General features: G+C 41.8%; 1 protein-coding gene across 1 annotated transcript; it reads left to right on the plus strand.

Annotated features, from left to right (window-relative positions):
* The first annotated feature begins 4,957 nt into the window (after window positions 1-4,957).
* Window positions 4,958-16,097, plus strand: ARGLU1 (arginine and glutamate rich 1). The gene is made up of 4 exons (XM_086770667.1): window positions 4,958-5,561; window positions 10,126-10,351; window positions 12,700-12,783; window positions 14,062-16,097. Exons 1-4 carry the CDS (start codon window positions 5,206-5,208, stop codon window positions 14,224-14,226), a joined length of 831 nt encoding a protein of 276 aa, XP_086626793.1. The 5' UTR covers window positions 4,958-5,205; the 3' UTR covers window positions 14,227-16,097.
* The last annotated feature ends 5,834 nt before the right edge of the window (window positions 16,098-21,931 follow it).

The raw sequence follows: 21,931 nt of genomic DNA on the forward strand, positions 1-21,931 counted from the left end.
GCATCATGAGCAATCTGGTTTTGAATAACAGTGTCCATTGCTATTCTGGTTTGGTTTGTTGTTGTTTTTTTTTAAAGGTATTATTCAAGTATTCACATTGGATCAGTCTCTCATGAGACTTAGATGATACCTCAACTCATTTCTGATTGGCTTAGGGCCCTAGTTACACATACCAAACACTAGAATTGCTATGAAGTCCTTCAGATAAGTCAGAATATGCCTAGAGAGCTAAAGTTGCTCTGTGATTATGCAGCTGCTGAAGAAGGCTGGTTGGATTTGACACCCCATCCCTGGAAACATTCAAGGCCAGGTTGGATGAGGCTCTGAGCAACCTGATCTAGTTGGAGATGTCCCTGCTCCTTGCAGGAGGGGTTGGACTAGATGACCTTTAAAGGTCCCTTTCAACCCAAACCATTCTATGATTCTATGATTTTTGTTACTGTCAGTCTTCAATGAACCAGGTCATAGATCCAGATATAAATACTTATATGTGACATTACATCTGCATACTCCATATAATATGAATGATTTTTTTAAAATAGTCACTATGAGAAAAAGGCATATCACTATGGATACAGCTTGCAGATCAGTGGTTGTGATCAGAACTTACATTCACCACTTCTAATAGTATTCAAGAGCTTTTGTATAGGACCTAAATAGACTAGGCAAAGTGAACAAAGCAAGCAAATGAACATTGCTTTTCTCTTCTTCCTTGTAGAAAGAAGAAAGTAGTCCAAACATTTAAGAAGTGGTAAGTGAAGTTACATAAAATAAAAATCATAAAATGTCCCCTGACGTTGATAAATAATGCCATTTTAAAATTCCCACATTGATCATGATTTGGTAATTTTATTTATTTTCTAAAACTAAATCCACATGGGAACAAAAACAGATATTGTTTTAAATTAATTTGATTATCATATATCCACACACTAGTCATGATTACTCAAGCTCTATCTGAACTACAAAACACTTTAAACAGCATTCCGTACAGTATTGTTCATTTTCCAAGGATATCGTTATCAGCTGAACATATGGAAATTAGAAGTATTTTAGCTTGTAACTATACTTATGTACACAATCTAACCAGGCTTTTTGTATAGGTACAGTGTGAAAACCCTTTCCATTTATTTAATTTCTCATTGTACAGAGTTTCCTCTCCATTCTTTTAATTAAACTTTTTTTTTCCCCTTTTCAAAGGAGTCCCTTGCAGCGTTTTTAATGACTTATTCTCTCAAGTTTTAGAAAAGAGACTTCCCTTTCTGCCAACAGTTCCATGCTCCTGCCAGGCCTTCCTCACAGCTGTTCTGCCGGTCTCCTAGATGTTTTATCTTCCTACCTCTGCAGCTTAGCAGCTCCCAACTCCATAGCACTGCTAAAAGAGAAACAAAGCAGCTGACAGAAAATGCATAAGCAAAACAAGCAACTACAATGCTAGGGGTAAAAAAAAAAAAAAAAAAAAAAAATACAACTTCTACACCTGCATAGCTTCTGTGATCTATGCGACATCAATCACAGCATTGGCCCACACTTAAAAAAAAAAAAAAAAAAAAAAAAAAAAAGACCCAAACCCTGTCTACATAATTTCTGACCTTGTAATAAAACTTGGGCTAAAATAACTACTTTGAAACAACCAACACACATTTAAAGGACTTTTTTTTTTTTTCCTTCCAAGAAGTTAGCTCTTCTGCGGTACTCCTGCCTTCTTACTATTGTGAGCCATACTATGCCAGATGACAGTAAATTATATACCAAACACCTTATTCTATTATGCTCTGTTGCTTTCTTTCTCTGCTTACCCTCCAGAGTTGTTCTATTTTAGACCTATTACAAAGATCTTACATCCAGCTGTGCCACACTAACAGAAACCAAAGTAATCCACCTTTTATCTCCCAAGATTCCTCTTGAACCAGCTAGTGACTAAAGTGATGGTGTAGGTGAAAGCAGGTATGATCTGGAGATTATCAGAACACGGTATCTCCACAGACCTACCCTCAAATGCCTACAGGTTGAGAGATTTCAGGTGATGATAGTAGCTAAGGTAAAGAAGGGTGAGGTGCTTTAATTATGCCACCATTTGGCTGTCAAATAAGGTGTTTTCCAACTCAAAGGCAACCGTTTCAAGAAGCAAATTATGTATTTTAATACAGAGACATATTAAAATGGAGAAAAATAATGCAAAAGCACAAGAGTGCATAGAAATGAAGTACAGCTACCAAATAATGAATAATACACAGACTTATATGCAATTAAAAACTCAAAAATTCTAGTATTATTTAGTAAAACAAGATTACACAAATTTAATCAAATACTGAAAATTTTTAAAGGAAACTGACATGTGAAATGACCATCTTCTTTTTCAATGAACTGAAAATAAGAAATTAAATTATTTACTGAAACAAGGATCTTACATTTAGAATTTAAACTTCTTTCTGGTACTGTAATTCCATATCAATTGTAATTACATCTGGGGCAGAAAAAAAACATAAATATTAGTATTTCATTACAATTAAGTTGGGAAAAATAAGGCAATAGGATAAAAAAAAACCTATCAAACTTCAAAGTAAAAAAGAAATCACAGATCAGAATGTTCTTCTACCAATTTGTCAGCTCTCAGGAATGTATTTTTTAAGAGGGAAAGGAGCTTTTTCCAGAAATACCAAAAATTAGTCCTCATAAAAAACAAAGCAAATGGACTAATGACCTTAACCTAGTATAGGTATTAAAAATCTTGTGCTCTTACTAATTCAGGAGTTTTAAAAAAACTGAGATGGAGCAATACAATAATGGATTGAGGAAAATTATTTCATTAAGCATATAATGTAATTTCTTAATTCCACACAATCATCATGAATTGCTCTTACAAAATATGGTATATTGCATTTTGTAGTTCTGATGGATCAATATTACTATGTAGGAATAGAATTCCACAGTTCAAATTGGTATTTCTTCAGACAACCAAGGTGCTAAATATAGATTCTGCTAATACTGATTTACCAAGGAGAAAACTCAGCTTATGGTGAACATTTTAAAAACTCATTTATACTTACAACTGATTGTAAAACAATTTTTTCTACATTCCAGGTCAGGTTTGGTGTATCCAATATGGAATGTAGTACTAATACAACTACTACAAAACCTTTAACCAGAACCTGTTGTATCATATGAATTTAAAAGCTCCAGCACTCAGTTGTGACTAAGTTGCCATAGAAATTACGCCAGCTGCAACCTCACCTACCCAGTCGGGAGCTAAAAGGTCTGATTGTCAACTTCCTTAGTTACCTCTTTCATGAGCTTCCCCAGGGCTAGAGGCAAACAAGTCCTCACAGGGTCTGTGACTCTGGAATTCCTGCCATGCAGGTTTGACAGTTTCCATTACTCCACTGTTACTTGCAAAGTGGTCTGTCAGAAAAATGCTTCAATTTTATTTATTTTTGGTACTAATTAGCATAAGTCTGAATTTGAAAATAAGAAAGCCCGCCTTCAAGAGAAATAAGACAAGTCAGTCAGACAAAAGAATTAGATGAAAAGACCTTTGGCCAAGATTAGATTTTGTCCAGTAACTAAAGGAATGTTTTGCAAAATGTACCTATTAAACTTACTAAAAATGTAGACCTATTTTTAAAGGGAGGCCAAATTGGGAAAGATATCAAGCAGCTAATTTCCACTGAAAGTAAAGAACAGGCTCAACTATTTATAGTTTGCACTAGTTCACCTGAAACCAAGAAAAACATCAGTTGCCAATATTGTTACAGCAGAAAAGACTAAAGATCACATGGCACAACTGGGATAAAAACCTCATATAGAGATGTCTACTGAACCACTAATTCACTCTCCATCTGACCTGAAGCTGCTGCTTCCTTTGCTTACATACTGAAACAAAGTTGTTCACCAGCCAACTCTATCAGTATCTGTTGTTAACAAAGGACAACATGGGCAGGTAAACTCATCCTAAATACAGTCAAGACAGCCATTTATTGTGCAACGTTAGAGATTAGCTACAATGAAACAGATCCCAGTAACGATATGGTTCAACAGAGGACTCAGAAACATTTTCAGTTTATTGGGAAGTTTGAATGTTTTTCGTAACTTTCTTAATCTGCTGTGAGAGATTCCCTCTGTCCCCTGTGCTGAAGCAAGCAAACAAACAAACAACAAAAAAAAACCAAACCAAAACAACACAAAAGAAATAGAGTCAAAGCTTGAAAAAATCGCAATCGAATTTAGTAAAAAAAAAAAAAAATGGTAATTCCTCCTCTGTGGAGCACCGCGGCAGCGGCGGGGGGCTGCTCACGCAGGCTGCAGCTCCCCGGAGAGCGCACGGCCTGCACCGGCCGAGGGCCCTGCGGACAGAGCGCTCCCGCCCCGAGCCCTTGCGCCGCAAAGGCGGGAGACCGGTGAAGCACCCACAGCCAGCACTGCACCGACTGGCCCGGCTCTCACAGGCTTCCCGCTCCTAGCCGTTTTCCCAAGCGGCCTCCGACCTGGGTAAACCTCCAAACGCCTGAAGCCTCCCCCCGCCCCCCCCTCACCTCCCCGCCCCGGGACTCTTGAAGAGGCTGCCCTCTCCGCGGCTGGGCCGAAGTACGACAGGCCCCGCTGCACTAATGGCAAATGGGCCTACGGCGCGGCAAACACAGAGCCACTGCTGGGGGCAACAGCGCGAGAGGCAGCTCCCCAACTACTCTATGGGCCCCGAAAGCCTGACCCCAGCCCTCTGAACCGCCTCAGCCCAAAACGATCCTCCCCAAAACGCCTCTACCAGCTACCGCTACCACTATACACGAGGAGTACGCTGCGCGCATGCGCGGAGCGGAAGTACTGCCTGACGGGATTCCTCCCCGAGCGACCCTTGCCATTGGTTGTCGAACATAGCCGAGTGCTTTCGTGCTCCTCCGGCGCCACGCCGAAGGCGGGAGGGGGAGCAAACGGTTCGAGCGCGGCGCGGTGCATTGTGGGGCGGAAGGGGAGAGTCACCGCTCTGCTGGGGCCGCCATCTTGCCTGCGTCCGGACCTGCTCCCGGTTTCGGGGCCTGCTCCTTCTCCTCGCAGCGTAAAGCGGTGGAAGGGGGGAGGACGAACGGCCCGCCCGGGCGGTGCTGATGCGCGCAGAGCCTCCTCGCACCTCTCTCGGGGGTCGCTAGCGAAGGGGGTGGGGGTGGTCGGGCGGTCGCCGGCGCGGCCTCTCCTCTCTCCTCTGCCGGGATGGGTCGCTCCCGCAGCCGGAGCTCGTCCCGCTCCAAGCACACCAAGAGCTCCAAGCACACCAAGAAGAACCGGAGCCGGTCGCGGTCCCGCTCTCGGGAGAAGGAGCGGGCGCGGAAGCGCTCCAAGTCCCGGGAGAGCAAGAGGAACCGGCGCCGGGAGTCTCGGTCCCGCTCCCGCTCCAACACGGCCCCCTCCTCCCGCCGCGACCGGGAGCGGGAGCGCGATCGCGCCTCCTCCCCGCCCGACCGCATCGACATTTTCGGGCGCACGGTGAGCAAGCGCAGCAGCCTGGACGAGAAGCAGAAGCGCGAGGAGGAGGAGAAAAAAGCGGAGTTCGAGCGGCAGCGGAAAATGTGAGCCCCGGGCCTGGGCTGGGGGCTTCGAGGAGGCGGGGGAGGGGAAGGGGGAGGAAAGGGGGTGCTGTGTGCCCCGGTTCTTTTCTCTCCGTGCCTTCCTCCTCTAGACCAGGGCCGCCTGCGACTGGGGTAAAGGCGTTCAGGCCCTCGCTGAGGCCTAACTTCTTGTTTTCCCGCCATCCTTCCCATCCCTAAAGCCTGGCTCTCTGGGGTGCGTGGGAAGCCACCCACTCAGGGTGCGACCCTCCGGCACGCTGCCCCCTCGTTCACCGGCTTCGCTAGCTGCCGATCTGCCGTTGCTCTCCGGGGCTGCCCCGAAACTTCTCTCTGCAGCGGAGGCCTCCGCGCCCCGTAGGCTTTGTGCGGCGCTGCCACCCTGCCTGCCCCTCCCCTTTTCCGTGTGGGGCTCGTTAGGCGTCGAGCGGGGAGGCATCTGGAGTTGTTCGACTTAGGCTTTTAAGAAGCACTCTGCAACGGTTCTGTTAACTCTGGGTTGGATTTTTTTTTTCTTCTTTTTTTTTTTTAATTAGTTTCTTGCCAAGCGTGACAGTGAGATCCCGTGACTTGTTTCGTTTTGAAACCTTTTTCAGTTTTCGTTGTGCGGAATGTGGTTATTTATAAAGCCTACAGAGACAGATAAATTCTGTTTAGTGAATTAGTGCCTTTAGTGCCTTAAGATGTTTAACAATATTGTGAAGTTATGAAAGAGACCTTTATGCAGCAGAGATAACAACAGTTTCAACAGTTCTGATAAAGTGATTCTTGTTCTTTGAACGTTACTCTTACTTACTGGAGCACTGAATCCAGAAATAGCACTTGTTTGTACTTGTGAAGCCAAGTAGTTCTCTTAATTCTCAGGTGGAGGTTTGAGCTTTATTTCAGGGATATTGTTCTAATGAAATATTAATTGTAGTTCAGAAGACTTCATCACTCTGAGTTGTCACTTTCATTTTTGTTTGTCGATAATCTGCTTTGCCAGCTTCGGAGTTTTGACAGCAATGTAAAAAACTTGCATAGAAACACAAACTTGTGAAACTGTTGAAGGCTTTTTTGAGTTATTTACCCTAATTTTGTGGTTTATAGTTTTATTCAGCACCTAAATTAATAAAAATATTCCATGTGTATCCAGGATGAAGATTTGGAATGTGCTTAGCAATTTGGGAATACAGTGAATAGTTTACCTCAGTGTTGTGGAGCTATTTTAGTTCATATGTATTATTTTAAATATTATGCAAATGGATTTAAAGATTGATGAGAGAGGACATTACAGAAATAACAAATATTATCTGACTTTAAATATTAAATAGTCTTAGTGGAGAAGCTTATGGTTAGTCTATGTCCAGGCTATAGGCTCTGTTCAAGTGCTTATGGTAAATGAAGTGTTTGTGATCTTTCAATAATATATCTAAAATATTTGATCACTTTTTTTGCTGTGGAAGGCTCAAATTGAAACGGAATGAAGTGTAGTTCATTCAGTAATACTAGATGAAGTAACATGTTTCAACTTTATTTTCAGCAGTAAGTTTTCTATATACATTAGTTTTGAAATATTAGAATATTCATGAAGTGTATATGGGAAGAATATGATTTTTGAGTTTTATTAGCAACAGAATAGTAAACTTCTGAGGGAGAAACAGTCTTGGAAAATGCTTGTTACAGATTTTGATCCTTCTAGAATACACTTTAAATTTCAAAAAGAAAAAGCAATAAAACTTAATAAAGTAGGAAACTATGGTATATGAATAAGCTATCTGTAAGTTGTGTTATATATGTTAGTATATACTCATGTTAGTGCAGGAAAGAAGTGCTTTCTTCCTAACTGGATTGTATAGTGGACAGTTAATATCTTGAAAGTGATTTTCTTCTTGTGTCTGTTCAAATCCTAATACGTAGCCTAACTTTTGCTTTTTCCTCTTATACTATTTTTCTATAAAGACCTTGCAAATGTGATGGATTTTTTTTTCCTTAGAAACTTGCTGAAATGTACGCAGCTTCTTTTCTGCGGTTTTTGTAAAATTAGTCTTTAAGGAGTAAATGGAGTATACTAAAAATATTTTCACATTAATGACTTCCTGGTTCCTCTGGAGTCATGGCTCAGTAGGTCAGGATGATAAACTTAGCCCTGTATATCAAATAATATAAGTTCATGCAAATAAAAAAAAATAGTTGGTGTCAACTACAGAATAAATAATTTAAATTTATATATGTTTTTATAATTTTTTTTTTTATAAACTCAAAGCTGTTGAGTATATTATCTTTATCCATAGGCACAGGTTGGTCTTATAAATTAAGTTTGAGAATAATTTTTTACTTTATTCTAGTTTACTTCTTTCTATTTCTAGTGTTTCAAGAAATGTGGTTGCTTACACTGAGCAGTTATATATTTGTAATATTGTCATTGCCTAAGAATGTGAAAATATGTATTTTCTTGGTTTAAGTAAATTTGAATGGAATTTGTTGGGGCAAGAAGAATTAAATGCATGCAGACACAGTGGTTAATTTGAGTACATCATCAGTTGCTGATGATATTTGAAAACTTATTTCAGACATGAGCGTCAGGATTTTTTTTTTATAACCATGTACTATCTTTATTCAATTAGCTGTCATTTATTCTAGATTTCCCTAACGTTAAATGTAAAGCTAAAATAGTTGAATAAACACATTAATATGAGCTTTCTGAAAAATTATTTCTGTAGAACAGGCTCTTACATAGCTGTAAGCTGTGTCAGTACAGGACAGTGAGAGTACTCGCTGATGAATAAATACCCATAAGAGGGAAGAAAAACTTTTAAAAATAAAAGGCTACTTTGTTTATAAAGGGTGTTTAAAAATTTGTGTTTTAAACTTTTGACTCCTCCCTCACTTTCCATCCAAAAGGGCTCGTAGGTGTTAGTGGCTTGGTAGAGACACACTAACAGAATGGGGTTGATGCATTTTTGTGGATGGTGGTGGTCTTGGTCTTTTTTTTTTTCCCCTCACCTCAACTGCCTCAGTTTGTGTCGCTTTAGGAAACGTGAATGCTGGCCTAATGTGTCACTGAATAAGGGTGATGTCTCTTGAGGAATGGGTGGATAAAATTTGTCTTTTGGGGCTGAGTGTTTAAGTTGGAGATTCCAGAACTTTTTACTGAAGGAGATAGACTTACCATTGTGTTCAGCATGCTTTTGAAAATAATATACATGAACAGGGGGAATTTGAGAGCATTTCATCTTGTGTTTATCTAGATCAGTAATCCATACTTTATTATCTCCTATTGCATGTTTGCAAATTGTACACTGGGAAATCTCAAAGTTAGTAAATCCTGTAACTTTTTTCTTCCTTTCTTTTTTTTTTAATTAAAGTTAGTTTTATGTCTCTCATGTAAGATAGGAAACTGCAAACATTATGAAAATGATAGGATATTAGGATATTACAGCAGTAGTTGTTATTGTAAATGATGGATTTCTGGTGCTGACAAGCCAGAAGATAAGTTTATACAATTGTTCCATACTTCATGGAATACTTAAAATGAAAGTTCAGTTTCAAGGTTAGAAAAGAACAACCTTCTCCCCAAAGCCCGTAACAATTCTAAATAAATAGTAATATATGAAGCATAGAGATACAGTATTCACTTTTATTGCTCTTTGGATGTCTAATTGCCATATTGTACTAGTGATGAATAACTGTAAGATTTTTAATTTTTTTTTTTTTTTGCATTTGGTAATAAACCTGTAAATTGGCCTAATTTTTTTTGTATCCTTTTTAATGAAAACTTAAAACAGTGATCAGGTGAGGTGATAATGCTGCTGCTAAACAAAAATAAGCATAAAAGAGACATTTGAAAATGCTTCCAAAATTCAGAACATGGAAAACTGTAAAAGTTGCGAGAATTTATTTAGCACTTGGTATATTGTATTTTGGATAATTATGGTAGAAACAGAGTGTTGCAATAAAGGAGTTAAGGAAAGCTGAAGTATTTGAAATTTGATAAGGTCAATTACTGCATAACTAGATTACAGAAACAACACCTGGAATTTTTATTAAAATATTCAAATTACAAATTTTATTGCTTCTGTCTTGTGTTTTACTTATTGAAGATTAGTTTGGTGCCTCTGAAGTGATGACTTTAAGACAAGATTTTACAAGATATTATTGCTACATATGGCTTAAAACTGAGACTTAAGTTTCTGAAGGGCCAAAGTTGGGATATGTCTTTTTTCTCTCTCTCTTTTTTTTTTTTTTTTTTTTTTTTTTTTTTTTTTTTTTTTTGTCCCCCCAAAAAATGATCAAGAAGTAGTATGATAAGTGTCTTCTTAAGTTTCATGTCTTGAAATACAGAGAGAGATGCTAAATATGGTATGGTCTGAATGAGTTCCATGTGGCAGGAGCACTGCTTGCCCGAATATTCACTTTTATTAAATGTAGGGACAAACATTCTTTACGTCATCTATCTTTAGACGGTGTAAGACTGTTAAAATGTTGATTCAGTAGCGTGGCTGATGCTGTGTATTTGCAAGAGTTCGTTTCAATGCAACCATTCTTTATTGATCAAAAAAGTAATCCTTGTGTCTGTGTTTTCTAGTCGTCAACAAGAAATTGAAGAGAAACTCATAGAGGAAGAAACTGCTCGAAGAGTGGAAGAACTGGTGGCTAAACGTGTAGAAGAAGAGTTGGAGAAAAGGAAGGATGAGATTGAGCGAGAGGTTCTCCGCAGGGTGGAGGAGGCTAAGCGCATCATGGAAAAACAGTTGCTCGAAGAACTCGAGCGACAGCGACAAGCTGAACTTGCAGCACAAAAAGCCAGAGAGGTAACGCTCGGTCGTTTGGAAAGTAGAGACAGTCCATGGCAAAACTTTCAGTGTCGGTTTGTGCCTCCTGTTCGGTTCAGAAAGAGATGGAATACAGCAAATCTAATTGCCTTCTCGTATAAACTTGCATTGCTGCGAAACTTAATTCCTAGCCTATTCAGAGGAGCTCACTGATACTTAAACAGTTATTCTCCTAAAACCTGAACAAGGATACTTGATTTTTAATGGAACTGACCTACACATTTCAGAATTGTTTGAAACTTTTGCCATGGCTGCAGGATTTATCAGCGGTCCTTTCATTTTTGGGGAAGGGTATTGAAAATCTGTAATTATGTATCCTTCATTTGTTTCATTTTGTTTACCTAGACTGTAAGAGGCTTTTGCCTTCAGTCAGGCAAAAAGCAGGGTCCAGCAGTGAGCTGCAGTACCTGTCTTTAACAAATAGGTTTCTTACTCTTCATTTAAAATGAACATTTTCCTTGAGCATACTTTGGACTAATTCTGGGACTTCGAGCATAAGCCCTTCCACGTCTTCACGAAGGATCTATGTCCAAATCATTTTATCCATTTTTAATAACTACTAACAAATGCTTCTTTTTCCCTATAAGTTATAAAAGAGCAGGTTGCCCTTGTCTGAAGTCAAGCTCAACATGTGACTTGGGTTTTTGGTTGTTCTTTTTTTTTTTTTTTTTTAATCAGCAGCTGGAGCAGAAGCTGAAAATGTCTTTCTGTGAGACAGTAATTTGCTACTGAAGGCTTTGATGCCTGCCTGCACCAATCATTCCAGGATCCAGAAATTTCAGGACAAACTTTAAACTGTAAAGGAAATTTCTGCTAAATAGTCATAAGTCTCAAATGCCTCTTTCACTCTGTACCTCTTCCACAGTTTATTTTAAATTAATATTTTGATTGGCTCACAAAAGGAAAGACAGTAGCAATGAAGCTTTCCCCTTCATACTAAATGTGACTTGTCTGTCACATAATACATTTAAATCAAAACAAAAAAAACCCTAGAACACTGAGTTACAACAAATATTAAGAATATTAAATTACACTTGTTTTGCAAATTCAAACCTTAACTATGAAAGAATTGAAGTTAAATTTAGATGTCTATAGTCAGCAAATCCTTCATGTATAGAGCTTTTAATTTGATCAGATGGATGACTTTTTTTTTTTTAAGTATTTTTGCTATTGTCAATGTAATGTGAAGGAGTCCCATCAGTTTTTTATAACACAAAATAAACTTCCATGCCTGGAGTGAAGTGTGCAAGCTGGTAGCTGGTTACTAGTCATAGTAAGAAGTTTTCTCTTCATATGCTTGCTTTGTTCATATTAACTTTTTTTTCTTACACAGACACAAACCTCTGGCTAACTTTAAATCTTCCAAATATTAAAATAATTCGGATATATATTACGTGAACTGAAACACCTCAAAAACTTTCACGCAGTCTTCATATTTATGAATTACATAAGAGTTCCATAAAATTTACCAGGAAAACAACAATTACAAGGCTTTATTTCCTGATCTTGCCTTCCCTGGACTCCTGATTTCCAAGTTCAGACTGCAAATGACAGTTTCAGCTGTCTTAAAATTGTCAAAATACTGAATGTTAAGTCCATTCTCCCCATGAAAGAAGCCCATAGCTCCACGAAGTATGGATTACCATTTGTATTTTTCACTAACAGTAAATGTATTTTTCTTATTAATTGTTTGCCTTAGGAATGATTTACATATTTTTGTTCCTTCTTATCATAAACATCTGCATTCCTCAGCTCAGCCTTCCCTGTATGTTGTTTCTTTATAAATGGTTGAGCTGCTGATGCAGGTATTGCCAAGCTAACAGTACAAATCATTTTAAAGAGGAAGCTGGCGCGTATGGCAGCCGAGGAGCACACTCTGCAGGACACTGGACAAGACAGTAAATATTCAACTTTTAATGCTGATTAAAGGAGTATAGGTAAAGAATACGTAGGTATACTTAATTGGTGAGACAAACTATTCACTTTATTTATATTTTCTATATTACTTTTTAATTTGGTAAATACTATCCAGTATTTATAGTTGTCCTTGTTGATTTTTGTGATATTAAAATTCTAGTAATAAATTGTCAGGATTCTTATGATTAGGGAGGGTTTAGTTGGTTGCTGTTTGGACTGGGCGGGATGATTTAAATTGAGTAGTAGAAACCAGTTTTAGTGGCTGCACAGTTTACCATTGTGAGACGAAATAGGTGGCTGTAAAGCTGCCACTTTAAGTCAGTTCACAAAAAGAATTCTGAGAAAGATTAGTGAACATGAAGAAATGAATGTTTTACTTTACTAACATCTTGCCCTGTCCTCCCCTTTAGGAAGAAGAGCGTGCAAAGCGTGAGGAGCTAGAGCGAATACTAGAAGAGAATAATCGAAAAATTGCAGAAGCACAAGCTAAACTGGTATGTGAAGATTTAGTTAACAGTTCCGTAGGGGAGTGAATACAGGTCCCTCTGCTTGATTTGCAATACAGTTAAAATAAACAAATCGACCCTTTCTAGAGTTTAACTTGTCTGTTGCTGGTTACGTCAGTGGCATTGCTTTCCTTCCCTTGAGTGTAAGAGACCAGATCCTTAGCAGTAACACTAGTCTGAAAAACAGCTCAGGTGTGCAGTTAATTTAGAGCAAGATAGCTTCCTTCAGAATTTAAAAAGTACGTTTTTACTGTATCTCACAGGGAAGCTTGAAATAAGTTTGCAAACATGTTCAGCTTCTAGAACAGAAGTGACTAATTATGTTTTGTTGAGCAGTACAAGTACCAGCTGGATTTGAGACTAGTCTAGTTGAGACTACTAGTTGATGTACAAGTGCTGAAAGGGACTTTCAGCATAAGCTTAAGATCTCTAAGTTATGAAGGTCTAGCTTATGTTGGTCTCCAGGCCTATTTAAGCAGATGCCTGCCTCATGAGAACATTCAAAATTATTTAGCTGATTCTAATCAATTAATGATGAGCCAAACTAAGCTGCTTCTAAATCCCGATTGAACTCTATCGGTTTTAATGACCCAAGTAATGGCACCTCTTTCTGGTAAAGGTGATGCTTCTTAAAACTCCTTGCTTGAACTACTTCTGCTATAGATCTTTCTGTTTTACCCTTTTCCTAACTTCATATGATGGAAATGTGACATGTAGAAAATTTAAAGTATTAACTGACATAATGAACAAAATAAGCACCTTTTAGAAGACCGTTGGAAGAACTGTAAGAATCGTAAGTCAATGTAAGGATTGACTTGTTTCAAATCAAGTAAACATGGTTTTGAATTAGGAGAGGGTTTTAGATGGGTTTTAGAGTGGGGAGACCTCTGTTTGAATGTCTGTTACTTTGCTATACTGTGCCTTCATCTGACATGTAACAGGATTCAGGGATTTCTCTATATACATGCTGACTTCCTTAATTGAAATGTAATGTGTTGTTTGCAAAGCAATGCTGAAAAACATTGCATGTAAGCACTCAAGATTTTGATACATCAGCTGTAGGAAGTTTGCAGCGTTTCTTCTAAACTCAATTCAAATGACCATTTTATAAATAGTTTCACTGAAACCAACCATGGCATCTAGCTCAGGTAGAACTGCTTGCATACTTAGGCAGGATTGGACCTGTTTGGAAGTTAATATGGACTTGTAAATTGCTTTTGTGACTACAAAATATGCTGGCCTAAATTCTACCATTTTCATATATAGGCTGAAGAACAATTGAAAATTGTTGAAGAACAAAGAAAGATTCATGAGGAGAGGATGAAACTAGAACAAGAGAGACAACGTCAGCAAAAGGAAGAGCAAAAAATTATCCTGGGCAAAGGAAAGTCTAGGCCAAAACTGTCCTTCTCACTAAAAAGCCAGGATTAAATTTCAACTCTGAACTCTTAAAAGAAAACCAGAAACAAACAAACAAACAAAAAACAAACAAAAAAAAAAAAGGAAAAAACTTTGTATGGTAGCTTCATGTTGAAGTGTTTTGTTTTTTTTTTTTTTTCCTCAATTTTTTTTTTTCTGTCTTTTTTGAAAGTCTGGAAAGTTAGCTTGTTCTAATAGGGGCTGTGCTCTGCAATTCTTAATTTTTTTTAAACTTCCATTAAGTTAAACCCTTATCAGATCATTGTTGCCATGTAGAGTGTAATCTGTTCTCATGAATTTTGTTTCTATATTAGTGGTCTGAAGCAGATCAGGTCACTCTATGAATTGCGGATGATCTGATAAGGTTTTACTGACCTGCCCATCAGAGTTTAACTCTGATAATTGACAGAACTTTCTACTCGGTATTGCTGACTTTTTTTTTTTTTAAAGTCAGTAAATACATGAGTAAATTGCCATAGTATTACTGGACCTCTGTGGTTTCTTGTTAAATCAGTGTCCTATGATACTGTCCCATTGTTGCGCTTGATGTTCCTGATACAGGTAAGGAAATAGTTTGTCACTTCTGCTAGGAATACCTAGAGAGAGTTCAGTATTGTCTCTGTTAGATTTGTTTTTATTACATTGACAGCATTCAACCAGCGTTCCCCATTGTGTAAATAAACCAATTTGCTGAATAAAGTGAAAGTCTTAAATTCATATGTTTAAGGAAATTTTTTTAGTACACTTCTATAAACAGCCATAAGAGTGACGATTCACGTTATTAAATTCAAGACTATAGTGGTATTTTTTTAATTTTGCTTTAAACTGTTGTGGCTTCTTTTACTTATAATGCAAAATTACACACAGTAAAAAATCCCTGCAGTTGTGAATGTTTTTGATGGCTGCTGCTGTTTTCATGAATGTTGGTTTTTATTCTGACAGAGACTTATTTCAGCTGTAGTATCATGTTTAAACAGCTGTTTGGCTTACTGCACCCAGACCAATACTTCGATATCTAATCCCTTTCAGTTCACCTCATAATGTAGTATATTGTATAAGTTAAGGTCATTACCATATTATTAATGTGATAGATCCTAAAGGATTTAAAAACGGAAGGGTTTTTTCCCAAAGGACTGGACTGGCTAGCATGCTTGAAGAGAAAAACAGAGAGCGAGATTCTGTCTAAATACATTGTTTTAGCCAGAAAGCAACTGTTACTTATATATGGATCTTTAATGTTACCCATTTATATATACAAGTTTTATTTTGAAAAATGAAACTACAGATTGAAAACTATATATAAAAAGTCCCCTTTTTGTATATAATTCTTCTACCAAAAACCTGAATTACTATAGCTTGTCCAGTTCTAAAAACTTTATTTTTCCTGTCGGTATGCAACATCTGTAGTAACCGTAAAATGGAAGTTACCAGTAGTTGCCTGAGCATTTGAATGTCACTGGACAAAGTTGGAAATAGTTCCTCCTGTTCCGAAAGGATCTGTTTCTGTAGATTGGGCAAATTAAGTGTGGGAGCAAATTGAGTGTGGCACTGAAAGCAGTATTCAGTGTACTTTGTATGAAAGCTGGGCTTGGGAGCAGACTGATGTGTATCGCTTTGTCCAGTATGTCAAGAAAAATGTGAAGACAGTAAAATACCTACATTATTACTGTACTTAAATTTGTCTATATATTGTATTACAAAAGAAGGCTGAAGGTTGCTTAATGCATAAAAACAAAAGCTGAAGCCAAATAAATCATGTACATGACCTGTTGGCAGGAGCAGGCTGTTCTTAAAGTTCAACGGATACCTGTATTTCTAAAACAGAAAACATCCCCTGTTCCCTTATGAGAAACAAGCTATTAAAAGTCAATACTCAAAACAGACCTATGCATTTTTGTTTCCTCTCCTCTTCTAAAGGCAAGAAGCTAAGTTCTCATATGTGCAGCTGTGGTATCAAACATTTTGTTTTACATCACTAATGCGCTGCTAAATAGTAGCGTCTGTTCTTTACACTTAGCATTGCATAGGCTTAGACTTCAGGAGGTCATTTTCAGTCACACCTTTAGAACTACTGTGGACAAAATGTCCAGTTGGAATTAGATCACCCTTCCTGCCATTCCACACCTCCCTAGCTGTGTTTTGTTCAGGAAAAACTGCCCCAACAACAAAAAGAAGAAATATTTAGCTGAAGTTCAGTTGGTAGAAACCTCTCTTTACTGTCCTAAAGTGTTCTGAGTTTCTTGGGTATTTTTTTGTAGAGCCTGTGTGGGTGGTCATCGCATTTGCATTATTCTGGGGTTTTCTTTCTTTTTAAAATTACTGTATGACTTCAGGGATGCTGTTGATTTCGGGGAAAGTAAAGAGGTGCACACAGTTTGGAAGGGGAGTAGATTGACATTTGATGATAAGAACTTGAGATGTTCTTGTATTTCCTTAAAACTTGATACCCATCTAATGCAAAGTAGATTAGAACGTAGGCTGACATATAGGTAGTGATTAAACTGAGTGTGAGCTGTGTTTGTGGGTCTATATAAGGATATTCACCTACCTAGAGAAATTGATGTTAGAAGTTACATTGGGTCTTTAATTTGTATTTCATTACAGTTTGAAGTTTCAACTTGGTTAGACAATGTTTTGTTCTTTGGGGGAGGGGTGGGGGGAGTGTCCTCCTTTCTCCCTCCAGGGAGGCATTTTTTGTTGCCGTCTGTCTTTAGCAGTATTCATTTCCCCTATATGATGTCGGAAGAGATCTTAGGTTTTCCCAGTCCCTGTTCGTAAATATCCTGAAGAATTATTTTAATACTGAACAATGCATCTATCTGGCAGAGGGAGGAGAGAGTGGAAGGTGTTACAGCAGTGTCCTAGCAGTGTGCTGTTACTTTGGAAATTTGTTAAACTGCCCTTTGAACTTACCGTATCCATTATCATCATTTTTCCAAGCACAAGTGGAAAGCTGACTGCTGTGAAATGCATTGGAGAGCTGGTGTCCTTCAAGCTTAGCAAAACAGGGACAATTAGGTTGGCGAGACGTCTAAGCTGCCAAGCAACTGTATACCTAACATATAGACAGATATGTCAGTATTACCTTACCAAAGTATCAATACTTCATCTGCTTCTATCTTGCCTTGAAAAAGAAGGATCTCTCTTCATTGTCTCTTCTTTTCTCTTAAGCTTTGTGCCAGCTCGCACACCTCACCCACTCTATTGCCCTTGGTGACCTGAAGATTGTAACCCCCTCTTTCTATTGCTATTAACATGCCCTCTTCATGATTTTTTTTAGTCTCTGCGCTGTTTTTTACATGTACACCAACTATGAAGGTGCTGGTTTGCTTTTAGCTGCATGAATTGTCTCATTAAACATTTTCAGAGTATTTGGGGATTTTGTCCCTTTGGCAAGCAAGAGGAAAGTGCTTAACTCTGTTATTGTAGGGTCTCAACTCAGTGCAAGTCCAGGTAAAATTCAAGTTGATAAATGCCTTTCAGTTTGCCGTGCAGAGGTGATTTATTTCAGAGGAGAACTGTGGAGCTGCCTGTGTGCCTAAGGCTCATTCCAAGGCGGGAGGATATGGTCGAAGTGCCCGGGCTGGTGCAGTTTCGGACCAACAAGCCAGTCCAGCTGGAGCTGAACCATGACTTTCACACATCTCTGTTCTGTTCTCATGCTAGTACCACCAAACGCGTGCATTTCAGGGTTATTCCCCAGTCTCCCCATCCCACTCTTTTTAGCCAGCTGAAGAGCGCCGAGCTTGACATTTCCATATGGAACAACCTGAGGCTTCCGATCACCTTTCCTGGGCTGACGTGTAGCACCAAGGGTTACGCTGGCTCAGCGGTCAGCTCTGCATGGGGACGTAAACCCTTTGTAAAAGGCCGGTTGTGTAGCAGAAGTTTGGTCCCCAATCTTGTTTCCCATCCCATGTACCTCATTGCAGACCACAAATCAATGTAAGGATTTTTGTTTTCACAGAGTGATACTGAGCATTGGTATAAAAATAAGTCAAACAAAGAATTAAAATGCATGGTTAGGATGTAGCAACTTCTTGGTTCTGATTTTTATTACAAGGCTGCCTGAATTCTATGGCTGCATTTAGGAGGAGCCAAGCTCATTTTCTAAGAAGCTATGGTTAACCAAAATTGCGGTTGTAAAACAGACATGAAGATGACGAGTTAACACATAGGTATATACTCACTCTGCCATAACTGCAGAAAATGCGTTGTTATGGTGTGAGTGGTATTTTAGGAGCTGCCTCAAGTATTCGGGATACCGGGCCTTTTGTGCAAACAATAAACAAGCCATTTAAATCAGTAAGCATCAATCACGCGATCATTTGTTTTTAATAAATTTAGCAGTAGTTTTATCTGTGGAGCTACATCTTTTCCACTTTCAAAATTGTTAAATTTTCAAGTAATGGTGGATGACGGTGAGGTTTTCCGCTTAAAAAATTTCATGTCCCATGTATTCTCATTCCCGACGTCTAAAAGAGAAGTGGGGGCTGTGGGCCCGATCCTGACCCCAGACGGATTAGCTGCCTTTTTGTTACAGATTTCATAGGATCGGAGCCAATAGCCATGTAATCATTGCTCGTACCGCTGTCGGAAAGGTGCTGAAACACGTTATTCGGTGATAAACACCGATTTTTGCTGTAAGGCCAGATGAAGTACAGGAAATAAAGGTTTAAGCGGTGCAAAATGGCAGAGTCCCGTTTTTTTTTTTCCTTGAAAGCAGAGGGAAAGGCAGGTCTCACCTGTTCGCTGGCCCCGCTCATCCATCCTTCATCCATCCATCCATCCCTCTGGCCCGCCGAGCCGCCCGCCCGAGCGCAGGAGGGGACTCGGGCCCGCGGCAGGATGTCCTCCCCCCCAGCAGCCCGTCCCCTGCCCGCCTGTCTGCCAGGAAACCGCCTTCCCCTCCAAACCCGAAATATCCGCCGGGCCCTCCTCCCGCAACAGCCCCCAGAGAAGCCGCTACCGCGGCCGAAGCCGGTCGCTAACTTCCTAATATCTGTGGGTTTTTTTTTTTTTTTTTTTTTTTTTTTTGCTTTTAGCGCCCTTCACCCCCGACCCCAGCCCGCACTCTCACGTTTCCTCCGCGTCCCAGCGATTCCCGCCGCTCCTCGGAAGCCAAGATGGGAAAGTCGAGACCAGTGCGGCGGGAGGACGGGGGCTCTGCGCCGCCGCGGCCCCTCCGGGCTCCCCCCGCCCCAGTATAGGCTTCGGCCCCTCAAATAACCCCGCCGCACAAAAAATGCCTTCTCCCCTCCTCCCCCCCGGTCCCAGCCGCGGGGATCGGCCCCACAAAGGCGGGGGGACCTGATCCCGCATTTCTGTGCGTGTCTTAACCTTTGTCGCTTCGGTTATCTCAGAGCAAAGTTCCCCTTTTTTTTTTTCTCGACATTCTTTACTTGGAAGCGGTTTTTGTTAGCGCGGGTTTTCGTACACCCAAAAGCGCGCATCCATAGATAGGATGCTGGAGAGTGGAGTAAACCAGCTGTATTTACGTAAAATGATTAGCGGCCGGACAATAGGAGTGGAGCGTTATATTTAGCTACGGGAGGATATTTTCAGACAATACCAGGGCTCTTCCTTTCCTCCGGTTTGCTTTCAGCGAGGATACGGGGAGCTAGAGGTCACGGTTTACTCACAGCTTTTACACCGCGCCGCTCGTCACCTTTCGCTTCCAAACAAACAGAAGCGGCAGCCTGACAAAAACTGAAGTGAGCCCGTTTTACACGTCCCCGCGGCTTGGAGCATTGATCCGGCTCCCTGTTTACACTGGCTGGCGACTGGATACACACCGTACATTTGTTTAAAAGTTTAATGATTAAGGGCTTTCCTGCCCTCACCGGCCAGGCTCTCCTTTGATGCCTCTCGATGTGCACAGATACCCAGTCTCGGTCTCCCACTTGAGTGCGAAGTTTCCCTCCTGGGAACCAGATCCCTCTCCGACCAAATTGCGTCGCCGGATCTGCAATTCCTTCCTCGCTGCAAATTAAATTTAATTAAGCGGTTTACTTAAAACGCATTCGATGTTTTGTGTGAAAAGCAAACTGATTTCCTTGTTTCCCCGAGCGGCAGATTTCATTAGGGAGCCACCAAACACAATTAACGCCCAAAAAAAAAATCCATGGGGGCATCGAGCGCGACTCCAATCTCCGTTCCCTGTTGTGGCGAGGGAGAGGAGCGGTCCCAGCCAAGCAGGGGGGCGAAGGCTGCGACCCCTGTTTAGTGGAAAAGGAGGAGAAAAGCGGTCGCTTTCTTCCACGTTTGTCAGCGAGATAAATCACCGGGCCTGCCGTTTTCCCTACAAGGGCTCCTCCGCCTTCGCCCAAAAGCCGAACCAGCACCGCCGCTCACCCAGTTTTTAAGTAAATGCCCACGTTTCTTCGGGAATGAAATTAAACGAAATTGGCTCTTTCTCGGGGTCTTTTGCAGAGCGTTCCTCGCACGCCTTAACTACAAGGTAGGGGCATGACAGAAAGGGAGCCGTAATTCCCCGGGATTTAACTTTTTAACCCTTTCTGCAGATATAATTTTGGCAAGTAAATCGCTTCTTGGAGGAAATTCGGTAGCCTCCTTCGCGGCAGAGGGGCGGCTGTGACCCGCACACAACCGGCGTCCAGGCGCGGTGCCGCCACCCGGGGCAGAGGCACCGGCCAGCGCCTTCTGCGGGGGAACCGCGTAGGCGCCGGGCAGCGGGGAGGGGGGGAGTCGGGGGGTGAAGAGGGGGGGAGGGCACCGCCGAACGGGACAGCTCCCCGCCCCACCCCCCCCCGCAACCCGCAGACGGACTGGCGCGGCCGCTAGTGGGCGCTGTGGCCCCGTGGAAGTGCCGCGGCGGCCGCGTCGCGCAGGGCGCACTCGCGGGGGTCGCGGCCGCCACCCCCTCCGCACCCCTTCCCCGCCACGACCGGAGCCGCCGGGGCAACATCTCCAGCCCTCCCCGCCGGCAGCTCCCCCTGACCAGAAATTAATAAAGTGAAATTAAAGGGCCAGCTGCCGGCGGGATACTCGGGGGCTGAAAAAGAATGGGACCCGAAATTTGCCCTCCCCCTACCCCCTCCCCCAAAAAAAAAAAAGTGTGGAAGGCAAGGAAGAGGCGTGAAGCGGTCGCTGGGGACAGACGACCGACCCCGGCCTCAGCGCCCTCACTGCCGCCGCCGACCCGCGCCCCCTCCGAGGGACTCGGCCCCCCCGCCTCGTCCCGTGTTTCGGGACGGCCCGCGGCCAAGCCCCGCGCAACCCCACAAACTGTGGAAACTCGGGGACCCCGCGGGAAGGGCCAGCCCGGGACCCGGTGTGGGAGAGACCACTGCCCCCCCCCGGCACCACCCTTACCCCGGTGGGGCACCCGCAAAAAGTTGCGCCGGGAGCTCCGCGCTGGCGGAGACGCTGCCCCGGCCCTTCCCCGCGCAGCGGAGCGCAGGTGTCCGCCGCCGCGGAGTGCAGGCAGCCGCGCTCTCCCCGGGCGGGGGGAGTGAGGGCTGCGCCCCGCAGCAGCGGCGAGGCTGCAAGGGTAGCCCCGCGCCCCCCTGGCCCTGCCGCTGCTCCCCTGCTTGCAGCCTACGTGAAAACCGCTCGATTTTACCGCAGACTTTTGGGGTGGTTTATTTTATTTCACTGTATTTTGCACCCCCATTTCGCCCCGCGTGGGCCAGCCTGGCCCCGGCGGCGCTGCGAGGCGGCGGGCACCCCCCCGCGCCAACCCCGGCCTGAGGGG

Source organism: Chlamydotis macqueenii, chromosome 1, assembly GCF_036417535.1.
Source record: "Chlamydotis macqueenii isolate bChlMac1 chromosome 1, bChlMac1.mat, whole genome shotgun sequence".
NCBI classification, from domain to species: domain Eukaryota; kingdom Metazoa; phylum Chordata; class Aves; order Otidiformes; family Otididae; genus Chlamydotis; species Chlamydotis macqueenii.